Genomic DNA, 15,259 nt, shown 5'->3' with positions numbered 1-15,259 from the left:
TGCTCTGCTCACACCAGACTCCTGCAGATAGCCAGCCCCAGGAGGGCTGGGAGCTTCACATTACCCCTATCCCCACCGCCACCCCGTCAGCTACTTGGGGCTGCTGGCCAGTGGGGCTACTCCCCAGCCGCACACTACTCCCTGGGCTCCCCATGCCCCAGTTCCATGTTGGGAAGACCAGTAGGGATGCCCCACCCAGGGACACCAGAGGTTCCGCAGGTTCCCCACACCCCAGCTCTATTCAGGGAGATGAGTGAGCTGTGCTGCTTCCTGGTGGGTGTGGGCCCCTCCTCCCCCGGGAGTAGGTGGGGCTGCTAGGGAGCACACGCCTCTCCCACTGCCTCATCAGGTAGCTTGAGGCTGGGGAGACAAGGCCCTGCTCCAGCCACCCTTCCTCCTAGTCCCCATCCCAGCTGTGGGTCCCTGAAGGACATGCTGCTAACCTGGGAGTGGGGCTGACACTTCAGGGACAGGACCCTGCCTCAGGGACCCGCACGTGCCATACACTTGTGCACAGCTCACTGAGCCTAGCTGGCATGATGGTCTGGGAGAGGCTAGTCCAGGAAGGACACCTGGGGCCTCAGGGGGTTCCATGCTCCCTGGAGTCTGAGAAGACACCTCCAGTGCTACTCGTCTCAGGGCAGAGCAGCTATGGTGGGCGGTGGTGCTGTGGCTTGTACCCAGGCCACGCTCCTGCGGCAGGACCAAGACACAGACACCGGAGGCAGGGAGCCCAGGTGAAAATAGTGGGGACTGGGCGTCATCCAGTGTCCCAGAGGCATAGAGGAGGTCTGGTGGGAGCCTGGCCTGGATGCTGTAGGCAAGGGGGTGCTGGGCAGCCCCCCAGGTCCAAGAGCAGGTGAGGCAGGGCCAGCTGCCTCCCAACACAGTGCAGCCGGGGGAGGCCTCTTCCTTCTCGGCCCTGTGCAGTCCCAGGGACAATCGGGGATTCAGACCCCAGGCCGTGGGGGAACAATGGGGCCCTTGAAGGGCCTCCCCCTGCATTGTGCTTGGTGGTGAGAGGTGGCCCTGGGTCAGGCCCTGGACTCTGCCAAGTGCACACCCTTGGAGGCCAGTGTCCGACCAGCCGGCAGGTGGAAGGTCTCAGGGACTTTCATTTTCTGGCCTGAAAAAGGTAGGGTGATATCTAGGGGACCAGGTGTAGGGTACCCTTTGTGGCTGAGCAATGTCACCCTCCCCTCTAGGCAACGGTCTCGGGCCCATGCTGGCCTCTCCTGAAACAGCAGGCCCCAGGAGATGGCAGGCAGTGGGCGTGGCCAGGTGTTCCTCCATTCTGGGGGTCTGTCAGGCCCACTGCTCTAATGGGCAGGTCCTGATTTGCTGGGTCTTCTGGGACAGCGACCCGGGGTGGAGGTGACGGGGTGTGGAGCTGTGGGGGCTACTCAGTCCGGCTGTCGAGCAGGGAAGGAGAGGCTATGCGCCCAGCAGCTGGGGCCCCTCAGGCTGTGCGGGACTGGCCAGCCCACACCAGTCAGGCAGCTGCAGTGTGTCCAGAGGCTGGGGCTTTGGGCTTTTCAGGCCTGGGGGGAATCTGAGAACCCCACCCCTATACATGGGCAGACAAGCAGGGGTGAGTACACCTGCCTGCCCCCATAACTGCTCCTGACCCAGCCTCAGCTAGCCTCAGCATGGCCTGGGACTTCCCTTAAGTCCTCTTGGGCGCTTACTGGGTCCCAAGTCCTTACATCTGGGCCCCGGGGGTCAGTAGAGAGCAGAACAAACCCCTGTCCTCCAGGAGGGGCCCCCAATGTGCTGCAGACATGGTAAGTGAATTGTCTGGGTCGTGAGGTCAAGGATGGGAAACAGAAGTGGGCAGGGGTCCCATCAAGAGAAAGCAAGGCCAGGGGCAGCAGCCAGTCCATGAGTGGCCAGGGCTGCTGTACTGGGGAGGTCCGTGCCTGCTGGGTAAGTGGGGGCTCCTGGGCTGTCGGGGTAGCAAGTGCACTAGGCAGGGGGAGGGGGTGTCTGAGAAAAAGTAATGATGCCATGCTGTGTGCTGAGAAAGGCAACAATGGTGGCTTTACCCAGGTCAGTTTGGGAGGTGGGGATGGAGTGGGGTTTAGGAGGGGTGGAAAGTGTGGGCACCCTTCAGGGGTGGGGGGCTCTGCATCCTGCCCTGGGCACACAGTGCCTGAGGAGGCTTGGAGGGGACATAGGCCTGGCTGCTGGAGCTGACTGGCCGTGCCTCCATGACTCACTCCCCAGGCCTTCCCCCACCACACCTCCACCATTTCGGGAGGACCTCCCCTCACTTCCCTGTTTCAGGGTTCCAGGCTCTGCATCTCGAGAGGGCCCCGTGGGTGTTCAGTGTTTCTCTGCCCTGTTGGTGACCCCTGGAGTCCCGTGACCTGCACCTTGTGTCCCTGGGAGGGAATAGATCTCCACCTCAGGTTCACCCTCCCTCCCCAGAGCTCAGGAGTCTGTTCACTGGTCTGCATTTGCTAAGCACGTGGTGAGGGCACCTTCCCCTCCTGACGTGGGGGTGCTTCCCAGAAGGGAGTGTGAGTATATGTGACGGTGTGCATGTGTGAGTCCAGACATGGGTGATGCCAGCCCTGAGGACTCTGTGAGATGGAAGGTTTTGACAGAGCCCGGGCTCCCTGGGCCGTAACCTAGTGGTGTGTGTGACCCGCCCTGGGGCTGCTGGGACATGGGCTGCTGTGCTCTGCACTAGATGTGGCAGAGGACCCCCAGGCCTAGGGTTTGGGTTCTGGGCAGCCCAGAGTCCAGGTGAAACACAACTGAAGCATCAAGGGTGGGAGTCCAAGGTCCCAGGGAAGGACATGGAGGACAACCACACAGGGCCACCACAGAGCTGACAAGGGGAGACCTGGCGTGACTGCTAAGGTCATGTTGGGAGGTGGACATGCAGTCCCAAGCCTGAGTGAGGACTGTTCGCCCAGGGCCCCTCAGCGGGCAGGCCCTGGGCTCCAGCTGAAGCCTCAGCCTCATAGGGCAGAGTCGCCTTGAAGTCCTGGTGGGTGTTAGTGTGGACGAGGGCTGCCAATGCCAGGCACACGGGGGATCCCTGTATCCTCAGGGACTGGAAGAAGCAGCCTGAGACTGGAGGTCCAGTGCTGGAAGGTTCCTCGGGCAGGGTCCCCACAGGCTTTGGGGAGCTGAGTACTGGGGCCCTGCCCACAGCCCCACCTCAGTGGAGGAAGTTCTACTTGGGCCCTGAGGGGCACTGGTAGGAAGTGGGGCCAGAGATGGGAAGGAAACTGCTGCCCAGGACCTGGCCTGCTACACTGCAGGATGGCGCTGGGCTGGCCCTGGCTGGCAGCCCTGTCGGCCTCTCTAGAATTTTTGTTCAGAAGGGGCAGGGGCGGGGGTGGTGCTTGAATCTGGGAGAGTCCAGGTATCCCCCTGCAGAGGCCATTCCACTGGACCTGGACCAAGAGTGGTGGGCCAGCTCTCCCCACGATGCGCCCTCCTGACGCCCACTGGAGCCCACCGTGCCCTCCTCCCGAAGGCGCCTCCCTTCAGGCTCTCTGTGGGATGACCAGCTGTAATGGGGAGCCCCTGTTTGTGCCCATACTGGCCCAGCACTTCCCTCCTTCCCCCAACCCCACACCCTTGCTGACCACTCCCAGGCCCTTCCCCCCAAACCTCCTCCTGGATCCTGAGTGGCCCCCACCTACACTTGCTCTGACCCATCACTTGAGCAAGATACTCTGTGAACAAAGGTTCCCGCAACCCCCCGGGGCAGATCCCTGAAGGACCAGCACCCTTCCCACATGAAGCAGGCCCAGCTGAGCCACTGCTGGCCACAGCATTCCAGCAGCGTTGACAGCCATGAGGGCAGCCTGTTCCCACCCCTCCACAGCCCAGGTCAAGTCACCAAAGTCCCTACTCAGTGGTTGCAGCCTCCAGACAGACCAATACATGCCAGGCAGGAGGAAAAGACAGGGAGAGGGGCTTGGGGTGATGGGTAGGAACTATTTTAATTTTGGGGGGATATTGGGGGACAGTGTGTTTCTCCAGGGTCCATCAGTTCCAAGTCATTGCCCTTCAATCTACTTGTGGAGGGCGCAGCTCAGCTTCAAGTCCAGTCACCATTTTCAATCTAGTTGCAGGGGGCACAGCCTACCATCCTATGCCTGAATTGAACTGGCAACCTTGTTGTCAAGAGCTCACACTCTAACCAACTGAGCCATCCGGCCACCCTAAGGTTTTTATTTACAACCCTGGTGGTTTACAGAGAAGTTGTGGAGATCAGGGAGAGGTCCCATGTGACCTCCCACACCCATTCCCATGGAACGCTTGTCACAATCAATGCACCAATAATATGCTGTCAAAACTTCCCCTAGATTCCTGAGTTTTCCCATGACTCTCACTGTCCCTTGTCCAGGTCTCCTTCCCCCCAAGCAAGACCACACATAGCGTGTGGTCATCAATTCTCCTCTGGGTCCTCCCTCCCTCCCCCCACCAGGGCCCATCACAGCATGCAGACCTCGGGTTTCCTTAGGCCTCAGATCCCCTTGCCTGACACCCTTGGCTGTGTCAGTCAGGTATGTTGTAGGAGGCCCTTCTGGAACTTGTCTCCTGTTGTCTCGTGGTCATCTGGGCTGAGGTTTGGGAGGAAAGGCAGCAGGAGCACTGCCCTTCTCACATCATAGCAAGGCCCATGCTCTCAACTGGCTTTTCACTGCGGGTGAGACCTGGCCCTGACCTGAAGTGACATTTGCAGGTTCCACTTTCCCTTCCTTGCATGCTCTGGAAGGGGCACTCTGAGCATCAAACCCTGAGGAATGGCGAGGTGGGCTCCTCTCCTGGAGGGTACAGTGGCTGCAAAACTAGAATTCTCCCCATTTAATTATTCAATTATTTGTATCAATGGGGATTCATTTTATACCATGGTAATAATCTATAACCCAATCTTTATTACTACTTTAGTCACTCTATTTCCTAAAATGACCTGGCTTCAGACACAGGAAGCTCTTGGGTGAGCTCGGGCATTGCTTGGCACGCCCCTGTTAGCGAGCGCGTGCGTCCGTGCGTGCGTGCACACGCGCGTGCCAGCACTTCCTTATTCTGGCACCACCAGGTGCTCCAGCGTTTCCTTTCCTGAAAACGTCCTGCCCTGGACCCACCCGTTTCTCTGTTTCTTTGAGCCCAGGTTCCTTTACTGGGGAGTGGTATGGAGGTGTATCAGTGCTATGGGGTGTTTTTAATTTAGGCCTTTCAGCAGACAGGCAAGGAAATACAGAGCCCTGTACATGCACGTGTGTATCTGTGACATTCTCTAGGAAACCAACTGTGCCGAGGTTTAGCTGAATGAGGGTTCAGATCCATGTCTCCAATGCTAACCTGTAACCATGTGGAACACGCCAGGCCCTCCTGTCGCCTGTCTGCAGCCCCCACACAGGGAGGACTGAGGCCCTTCCCATCTCCCCAGGTTTAGTCCCAGTGTGCAAGCAGAGGTGTGTATGTGTGTGTGTGGGGGACGCATAAGTGTGTGCAGGGTCAGCATGCCAGGAGTGGAGCAGAGGCCCTGGAGGGGTGGGCTTGGCCCATGAGGAGTGGGATGGGGGTGCAGTTTCCTTGGCGCTGGGGGCAGATGTGCTTGGCATTTTACTTCAAAGTCTGAGGAGAACGCAGAACTCAGAAGGGTCCTTGTACTTCCTAAGGTAGCTACGGAGTGAGTGCAGGCCTTGCGGGGTTGCATCCAGGGTTTACAGAGGGGCCCAAAGGGGTGCGAGGAGGAGAACTGTCCAGGACAGGCCCACCTGTGTTGGAAGCCACTCTGGAGGGAGATATTTGGGACTGGTCCTCTGGCGTTTTTGGTGCCTGCCAACGTCCATGTGCCAGGTAGGAGGCAGCACCGGCTGAAGGTGTGGATTTGGGGACACCATCCATAGCCCTGAGACCAGGGTGGCGGTCTTCCAGGCCAGAGCTGATCAGTGCCAGCCCCCTGACCACAGAATGACCGCGCCCTGACTGCATGCGTGACACAAGCCCTGCACACAGGTACACAGCATGTGGACATGCACACTGGTCTGAAGAGCCAGATCCTCTGCCCCTGCCCGGAGGCTGCTTGAGCTCCCCCATGTCTCTGGGGGGAGGGAGAGGAGGTTCACCCTCTCCCCCCTCTTGCTGTCCAGGATGAACCCTCAGCTGACCTCCTGCAGGGCCACTCTCATCTGCCCTCTTCCTCACATATCTGATCTCCAGGACCCTGACTGCATCTGCACAAGCCCCCAGGGCAGAGCACTGTCTCTTACCCCCGAGGCAGGATACAACCCATGCAGAGTTAGAGCTCGTGTGGAGAGCCCCCTGCCACGTTTCCTGAGTTGGTCATGGGCATGGGGAGAGCATGTGTACTGCGGGAATTAGCAAACACGATTCCAAAGCTTTCCCCAGAAAACCAGTTAATACTGACCCCAAAGCCTGGGTCAGTTCTGCCTGCAACCAAGACTCCTCTCCCCAGGAGGAGCTGGGAGGGAGGAAAGAGGTGGGGGCTGCTCCACCACCCCCTTTCTGGGTTCCTGCGGGCAGGGGTGACAAAGGCCTCAGCCTCCTGTGATGTGGGACTGTCAGGTCAGGGCCAGAATAGGTCCTGGAGGCTAGTGGAGGTTGGCCCCAAGGAAGAACAGCCAGCATCAGGCCTGAGGGGTCCAGCTGTGAGTTCCGGCCTGAGACAGAACAAGGGAAGAGGCAGCCCTGGAGGGCTGGGCCTGTTCCCATCTGTACTTGTGTCTGCGTGTGCACGAGTGTATGTGTACACGTGAGTGTGCATATCTGTGTACATGTCTCTGAGTGCATGTGTCTGGTGACTGTGTGCATGAGTGTGCATGTATCTGAGTGCATTGTACACCTGTATGCATGTGTTTGCACATGTGAGGCAACTGCATGTGCACGAGTATATTTGCACACATGTAAGTGCATGTGAGTATGTACATGTATATGCACATGTATTTATACATGTGCACACACATGAATGCATGTATGTCTGAGTGTGTACACCTGTATGCATGTATGTGTCTGAGTGAACGTGTGGGTGTGCATCTGTGTTTGCATTGCCCATGTGTAGCTCTGAGATGGGCCGTGCACACAGATGTGAGGAAGTGGGGTCATTTCCCCAGGAACCCCCGCTGCCCCCTCTTCCTCCACCTCCCCCCCACACTCCCTCCGCCCAGGGGAGAGGCCCCAGCTGCATAAAGAGGGCCCAGAGCCCGCCTGTCTCTGCTGCTCCATCCCACACCTGCCCACACTGCCACCCAGGCCCGTTCCAGAAGGGAAGGGGCCAGAAGCATTGAGCACTCAGGGGTCTCCTGCCCCAAATTATCCAGCTGCAGGTACTGGCCTTGGCTGTGGAGGAGGCAGGGTGGGGGTTGGGAGGTGCAGCTCCTCCTTGCAGGCACAGGGGACCAGGGTTGTTTGTCCCTGCCCACAGAGCCCCTTCTCCTGGGCACAGGCCCACCCAGGGGTCAGCTGGTATGGAAAGGGCACTGGTCTGGGACATGGTTAGTGGCCCATGGCTGTCTCTGAGTGTCACAAGTGCCTTATGGTGACTGTGCACCTTGCTGGAAACAGCCCCACCCTGGACAGACACCTGGCCTCATCCTGCCCTCCATGCTGGGACTTCCCAGCTGTGACTGCAGAGGACATGCGGGTGCGCATGAGAGGGTGGAGCAGCCCAGAGGGTCCAGCGGCAGCACCTGGTGCAGCTGGACTGGGGGAGGGCGGAGCACAAAGGAGTCTGGGGGTCCTTTGCAGAGATGGAGGGACCAGAGACCCTGTGCAGGGTGTGGAGGGGTGAACTGCTGGGGGGACTTAGGGTGTGTGGGGCATGGGGGCTGATGGGGGACTGTACTGGCAGAGGAGGTCGGGGCCGGGCAGGGTACAGGACTCCATGAGGCCCTCCCCACCGATCTGGGTGCTGCTGGGGGCTGAGTGAGGTAGGGACTGTGGGTGCATGTGGGCTAAAGCTGTGCAGTCCCCAGACTGAGTAGGGCTGGCAGCCCCAAGAAGCTGGCTTACCACTTGACTCCCTGTGGCTCTCAGGATCGTAGGGTGGGGGTCCCCAGAGGTGGGGGAGGAGTGCGACTTGCCTGGGACCAGGCTTTCCTGGGGTGGCTAGGGGAGGGCAGGAAGGGCTGGCTCCACTCCAGGTCACAGGGACCTGGGGTCCGATCTCAGGCAGGGGTGAGTGCCTGATCACAGGGGTGAGTGCTCAACTGGAGCAAGGCAGCCTGTCATCTATCTGTGTGCTGTCTGTCCTTCTGCTGCCCAGACCCCCCTCTCCCTCTATGCACCCCATGGGCAGTGTCAGGATCTGGGGTGGGGGCGATGCTCCTGGAGGGGCTGCCCCTTCAGCGGAAGGCGGTGAATTCCCTGCTGGGGCCGAGGCACCAGGCTCCAAAGACCCCTGCCCCAGGGTTCCTCCTGGCCTTAGGTTGAGTTCCACGTGGCCAGCGTCCCGCTCCCCCCCCCCCCAAGGTTGAGCTCTGCTGTGGCCCACAGGTCCCGCTCCCCCGCCCCTATGACCAACATGAGCTGGAGCTTCCTGACGCGGCTGCTGGAGGAGATCCACCACCACTCCACGTTCGTGGGTAAGGTATGGCTCACGGTGCTTGTGGTCTTCCGCATCGTGCTCACGGCTGTGGGAGGAGAGTCTATCTACTCCGACGAGCAGACCAAGTTCACGTGCAACACGCGCCAGCCAGGCTGTGACAACGTCTGCTACGATGCCTTTGCGCCCCTGTCCCACGTGCGCTTCTGGGTGTTCCAGATCGTGGTCATTTCCACGCCCTCCGTCATGTACCTCGGCTACGCCGTGCACCGCCTAGCCCGCGCTGCGCAGGATGAGCGCCGTCGCGCGCCCCGCCGCCGCCCCGGGCCCCGTGCGCTGCTACCGATACCCTTGCAGTCCCACCCCAGCTGGCCTGAGCCCACCAACCTGGGAGAAGAGGAGCCCATGCTGGGCCTGGGTGAGGAGGATGAGGAGCCAGGGGCAGCTGAGGGCATGGGAGAGGAGGACGAGATCGAGGACGTGGGCGCGGCCAAGGGCGCCGGCGGGGACGCTAAGACGGCGGGGACCCCGGGTCCCAATGGGCCACACGACGGGCGGAGGCGCATCCAGCGCGAGGGCCTAATGCGTGTGTACGTGGCCCAACTGGTGGCACGGGCTGCTTTCGAGGTGGCCTTCCTGGTGGGCCAGTACCTGCTGTACGGCTTTGAGGTGCCGCCCTTCTTCCCATGCAGCCGCCAGCCTTGCCCGCACGTGGTCGACTGCTTCGTGTCGAGACCCACGGAAAAGACGGTCTTCCTGCTGGTCATGTACGTGGTCAGCTGCCTCTGCCTGCTGCTCAACCTCTGCGAGATGGCGCACCTGGGACTGGGCAGCGCACAGGACGCCGTGCGCGCCCGTCGCCCCGCTCCCACCGCCCTTAGTCCCGCGCTGCGCCCGCCGCCCTGCCTGCCTCCCGCAGCGCCGGCGGGCCTGGCCTGTCCGCCTGACTACAGCCTGGTGGTGCGCGCGGCAGAGCGTGCGGGCGCCCACGACCAAGAGCTGGCTAGTATGGCGCTGCGGTCGCTGCGGGATGGGCAGGCGCCCAGGGACCGCGACAGCCCGCTCTGTCCAGGCCTCCCCGGGGCCTCTCGGGGGCGCCCGAGGCCCGGTGCGCCACCTTCAGGATCTGGCAGTGCTACGTCGGGGGGCACGGGCGGGGGCCAGGGCCGGTCCGGCGCTAAGCCCAGGGCGGGCTCGGAGAAGGGCAGTGCCAGCAGCAGGGAGGGGAAGACCACGGTATGGATCTGAGGCCCCGCGCCCACAGCGCCCAGTCCTCCCTCCACTCCAGGCACGGGGTGGGGGTTGGGGGCCAGACGCAGAGCACCACCTGCCACTGCCACCTCCTCCTCAGCCCACCCTTAGGAGGGGCGGGAGGGGGAAGGGTACCTCCTGCTTAGTATCACTGCCCCTTCCCCGCTGAGCCCCTTCTCTGTCCGGGGTAAGAGGAGAGGACAGGCCTGGCCACCACGAAGGCTCCCCAGTTCTGATTCATAAACCCTGGGGGGGGGGGTGCTGGGCAGGGCTTTGGCTAGGTCACTGCCCCTCTGCATGCCTCCAGGGTCACCTTGAGCCTCCCTGGCTGGGATGCCCAGCCCTTCCTTCAGAGCCTCCCTGGGACCCGGCTGGTGCCTCAGGACAAGAGCTTAGGATTGAGTGCTCCCCCTTCCCTGCTCCCCTATAGTAGCCAGGGTGTGCTGCCCAGCGGTGTCTGGACTGGGTGTTGGGGCTACTGTGCTGTCCTCACTCCCTGCAGCAGCCAATGGAGCTCCTTCCCCAACACCCCAGCCCGCGGCCCATCTGTTGGTTCCTGCAGAGCCAGGAGCATTCCTGGGTCTTCCTTGTACAGTAGAGGGAACAGGCAGAGTGGGTAGAAGGCCCTGAGCGCAGCCCTATGCTGCGGCTCCTCCCCACTCAACCATCTGGGGCCCAGTGCATAAGCTGCTCATCCCCTTCCTGCGAATACCGGCCTGCACCCTGTCCCCTCTTTCCTGCCCATACAGCTGGGCTGAGGCCCTGGAAAGCTGGAGTGGACACTCCGTTTCCTGCCTATACAGCTGGGCCATGCCCTCTTAAATTTCTCTGTGGCCTGGCAGAGCCCTTCCTCTGGGACAGACTTGGAGTTCTGCAAAGACCTTGGTCTGCCCTGCTGCTGGGACCAACAGGGTGGTGGCTAGGGGCTGCGGCTTTGGTGGTGCTTGGGGATGGGGCTCTGGGCTCCTGCCCAGGGCCTCCCTGCCCTCAGACCCTCTTCCTAATTTAGCCTCCCAAACAAAGGGCATAAAATAATAAACTAACTTTTGTTTACAACCGTGTGTGTATGTGTGGTGTGTATGTGTATGCACACATATGTATGTGTGTGCCTGTGGCCTGTGTGCACATGTGGTGTGTGCAAGTATGCATGCACCTGTATGTATTCATGCGGTATGTGCACACATGTGCAAGTCCATTGCTGCTTTCTGGGGACACAGCTCATCTCCAGGTTGGCTGGGAAAGCAGCTCCTCAGAGACATGTGGGTGCAGCTCAGTGCCAGGCAGCAGGCGGGATAGGGCACCGCTGAGCACACAGATCGTGAGAACAGAGAGCAGGCCATGCCTCCATGCTCAGAGCCAAGGTCCGCCTGCGACTCAGAGGACGGAGAGGCCCCAGCATGGTCTGGAGAGCAGCCAGAGCCTGCAGTGGTGGCTTTGGTGAGGGGCAGAGGTGGGCGTAGGAGAGGGAGGAAGGGGGGAAGAATCAGCTGCTGCCAGCAAGGAACCACCTCCATCTAGACTTCAGTGATCCCAGCTGTTTCCCAGTCTTCCTCTGGCCCAGGGCAGGTCATGACAGCCTCTCCCAGCTGCAAACCATCCCTTTGGTGTCCCAGGGCCAAGCCCCGAGATGGGGCTGAACCCCAACCCTAACCTTAGCCTACCTCTGGTCAGATGCCAACTGCAAGTTGAGTCCCCCTTCTGTTTGTGGGGTCTGACTGGCTGAGCCCTGTCCTCAGGGAAGCCCCACCCCTAGGCTGAGCCCCACCCCTGGGTGAGCCCTAGATCCAAGTAAGCCCCACTCCCAAGGGAGCGCCGTCCCAGAAAGTCTTGATGGCTATGCCAATCTGGGTCCAGAATAGGGGTACACCACTCACCTCTCTAAGAGAGGAAGGTCCATGGAACCAGCAGTCCCAGACTTGGGTCTGTGCTACTGGTGGGGTCGTCACTGGGGACACCAGGTCCCTTGGGTGGGGGCCATGCTGTCCATCCCCTATGGGTGCGACTGGGCACAGTGAGTGGTGGAGCTGGCGATGGACATATGCAAGACACGCCTGTGTGCCGGCACCCTCTCCATTGCCCCTCTACTCCCCCGGGTCAGCCTCCTGTTGCTGGCTCTCTCTCAGTGGAGGCTCTGGAGGACCTCAGGACCTCAGAGAGTCAGGTGGGCATCTGGGTGGGGAACAGTGGGACACTTGGAGTTCATAACAGCGCTAGTGGCTGGAGAGGGCCAGTGAGGAAGGCAGGTATATATTCTCAGCAAAGCCAGGAGGCTGGCCTGGTCCTAATGGTCAGTACTCTGGCATCTGATGGTGACAGGGTCCATGATGGTGGGAGGTGAGGCTCAGGACCCCCAACATCCATCTGAAAAGCAGCCACAAAGCCAGTGGACAGGGGAGACACTGGGCGGGTTTGTGCTCGGGTAAGAACATTCTGGATTCAAACATTCTAAACAGGATGTCCAGACACTGGTCTCTTCTTGTCTTTGTCCTTGGACTCAGGCTGGAACTTAAGCTACCAGCTCTTCTGAGTCTTGCAGATGGCAGATTATAGGAATTCTCAGACTCCACAATTGCATGAGATAATTCCTTATAATAAATCTTTCTCTATATATATCAAGTTGTTTCTGTTTCTCTGGAGAATGCTGATGAACACACACACCATCAGTCAGAGCTGGCTAAAGGGCATCCCAGAAGTGAGGGAAGCTGCACATGGGCGCTTTGTTCTGGAAGGTGTCTCTGTCAGCTTGGGCTGTGTAACAAATACTACAGTCTTTTAGGGCTTACACAGACATTTACTCATATTTCTCACAGTCCTAGAGGCTGGAAGTCTGGGATCCAGGTCCTGAGTCCTCTCCTCTTGGTGTGTGGACAGCTGTCTCCTCCTTGTGTCCTCACATAGTCGTCCCTTTATGTGCTTCTGTGTCCTGATCTCTTCTTATAAGGACACTGGTCCTACAGGATGAGGACCCACCCTGGTGACCCCATCTCACCTTCACCACATTTTTAAAGGCCCCACTGAGGCCCTGGGGTTGGGGATTCATCCTAAGGTATATGCCCAACACGAGGTGCGATCACCACAGGAGAAGGCACAGGCCTCCTGTCTCGGAGACTCGGGGATCTAGATTAACCACTGGCCTCCTGTCAGGTCTTTGAACTTTTGATCATGGTGCCTTAGGTTCTGTTGTCACTGGCTGTCCCAGGCCTGGGGAGCCAATCTCTGTGTCATCTATGGTCCTGCCTCCTTGATGCAGTGATACAACCACAGTCTCATGCCTTAGTGATACCCTAAAGTGGGTGGCCACCTCCCATCTGGGATACGATGCTCAGGTCTGTTAGCTCCCAGAGGTGCAACATGGCACTTTGTGCTCACTTAACTCCTTACAAACATGCAAACCCCCTTGGTTTCCACACCCACTTGAGATGACCATGAGGATGGAAGGTAGAACTGTCCCCCCTCCTGTCCCTGTCCTTTGGGCTCAGCAGCCGGTCGGCAGGATAAACCTCAGTGCCTGGCAGGGTGTCCGGGCTGGTTGGGGCCTGCCCAGGTCCATGCTGAGGCAGGGCCAGCCAGGGGAGTGTCTGGGGAAGGATCAGACAGAATGGCCTTCTTGTCTCATTCTCATCCGTTTCCATGGCCAGAGCCAGCTCCCCAGCTGCTCAGGGAGACCGCAGAGGGCTGTGGGGAGGGGGTGTCCAACACCTCCAGAATAGGGCAGCTTCCTTCTCCTGCCTTTGGGAAGGGAGGATACCATGAGGAGAGAAAAACAGGAAACCACCCCTGGCCAGGCAGCAGCTCGGAAGCGGGGTCCGGACCCCCGTGCCTGCCGTTTTCCAGTTCTCAGCTCCCCACCCCATCTAATGGTTCCAGGTCCCTGGCCTCCGAGAGAGTTGAGCGCTCGTGGGATCCAGCTGCAGCCCTGGCCCCCGCCTAGCCCAGATCAACTAGTAGTGTTCCCTGGGAGCCTTCTGAGACCAGGCCACAGCTTCTCCAGAGCTGCCATGTGAGAAGTGTTGTGGGGACACCTGAGAAGGAGCAGTAGCTAGGAGGTGCACATGTGGCAGGGTCCTTGGTATTGAGCTGGCCAGAATGCTGCAGAGACCCAAGAAGGCTTCTTGGAGGAGGGGCCCCAAAGCATCACTGGCCAGCAGACTGTGGGATGGGGGGAGGTACTTGCTGTCTGCTCTATCCACTGAGGAAGCCACAGGCCATGTGTGTCTCTGGGCACATCAGTGGTGCCATCAGGGAGCTGCTGGGAGGTTCATTTGACATCATTTGAGTTAATTTGCATTCGAACAGCCCTGGTGGCGGGGCAGGCTGGGTTTGGCACTGGATCAAGAGGTCAGGGAGGTTCTAGGTGGCCCCGGGTCGCCTGGGGCCCTTCCTGCCCAGTGGGAAGCAGGGTTCTCTGCTGGCCGGGGACAGGTTGACGTGAGACTGGAGGAACTTTCCCCCCACCTCGTTTTGTCCTCGGGCTGGCAGGGAGGTGCCGGGTCAACTGTGGAATGCCCGGCCAGCAGAGGAGGACCTCCTCCATGAAGGGCTGTGGGCCAGCGGAGCCACATACCAGGCCTAGCTGGTCACAGCCAGGAAGTCACCTGGGTGGGGGACCAAGGGCATCAGGGACCAGGGGGCACCAGGCAGGCTGCTCGAACCCCTCACCACCCAGTCAGCCCAGCTGGGAAATCGGAACTCACAGGGTTTGAGCAGCGTGACATTGAGGGGTTTCAGCCCGGCAAGTGGGAGCTGGACAAGCAGAGGACTGGCAGGAGATAGCAGGCAGACAGGGAAAAATGTGGACAATTGCTGAATCTAGGTGAAGGGTGGTACAGTTTTACTATTCTTTCACAATTTCTGTAGGTTAAAATTTTCAAGTAGGAAGTTGGAGAAACGCATCCATACATGGTCAGAGCAGCTTTGTTGGGAGGTGGCATCTGGACCCAGTCTTGAGGTGGGGGCAAGTCATGTGCTGTTGGGGGGTCTGCTGGGAGAGGAAAAGAGTGGGAGGCAGGAGAGGGGGCAGAGCTAACTGCTGATCCTGCACGGGAGTGTGGGGCTGTGAGCTCTGTGGGTGGGTCGAGGTGACGCATGAGGACTTTGTGCATGCTGAGGGGTGGTAGGCGACACTGAGCATGGCAGAGGGTGGGCAGCTGGTCGCTGGAGCAGTGGGGCTCTGAGGAGATGTGGGGGTCACCCTTGTACACACAGTTTGAGTACTGACACGCCAGGGGAGTGCCAAATAGGCCATGGGATCTGAAATTTGAGGGGGAAATGCCTGGTATGGAGACATCACTTGGAGCCATGGGCTTGTGGGCACCTGAAATCGTGTAGCTGGATGAGGTGGTAAGGGTGAGGGGAGGTGGAGAGGCCCCCAAGGACACCCCTGGCCCCACACTATGGGCTAGCATGGTGCTGCTCTGAGGGCCCTGACTCGTGGGCTGGACAGGAGTGACAGTGAGCCACCGAGTCAGATCC

At 59.9% G+C, this 15,259-nt stretch overlaps 1 protein-coding gene across 3 annotated transcripts; it reads left to right on the top strand.

Annotated features, from left to right (window-relative positions):
- The first annotated feature begins 118 nt into the window (after positions 1 to 118).
- GJC2 (gap junction protein gamma 2) lies at positions 119 to 10,843 on the top strand. Of its 3 annotated transcripts, XM_088798878.1 has the most exons (3): positions 119 to 1,135; positions 8,488 to 8,954; positions 9,229 to 10,843. In XM_088798878.1, exons 2-3 carry the CDS (start codon positions 8,507 to 8,509, stop codon positions 9,954 to 9,956), a joined length of 1,176 nt encoding a protein of 391 aa, XP_088655004.1. In that variant the 5' UTR covers positions 119 to 1,135; positions 8,488 to 8,506; the 3' UTR covers positions 9,957 to 10,843. The 3 variants fall into 3 exon arrangements, with proteins under 3 accessions (XP_088655004.1, XP_019585352.2, XP_019585353.2); XM_019729793.3 differs by having other exon boundaries at positions 8,488 to 10,843; XM_019729794.3 differs by lacking the exon at positions 119 to 1,135 and adding an exon at positions 2,084 to 7,319 and having other exon boundaries at positions 8,488 to 9,933.
- Positions 10,844 to 15,259: the final 4,416 nt, after the last annotated feature.

The sequence above is a fragment of the Rhinolophus sinicus genome, chromosome 5, assembly GCF_057876585.1.
Source record: "Rhinolophus sinicus isolate RSI-liver-muscle chromosome 5, RSI-T2T, whole genome shotgun sequence".
Lineage (NCBI taxonomy): Eukaryota > Metazoa > Chordata > Mammalia > Chiroptera > Rhinolophidae > Rhinolophus > Rhinolophus sinicus.
Note: the sequence above shows the minus strand (reverse complement) of the source record. Positions and strands in the feature narration are given on the sequence as shown.

Bases quoted from the DNA above. Each gene is read 5' to 3' on its own strand.
- GJC2 (XM_019729793.3), top strand. From the start codon at position 8,507: ATGACCAACATGAGCTGGAGCTTCCTGACGCGGCTGCTGGAGGAGATC.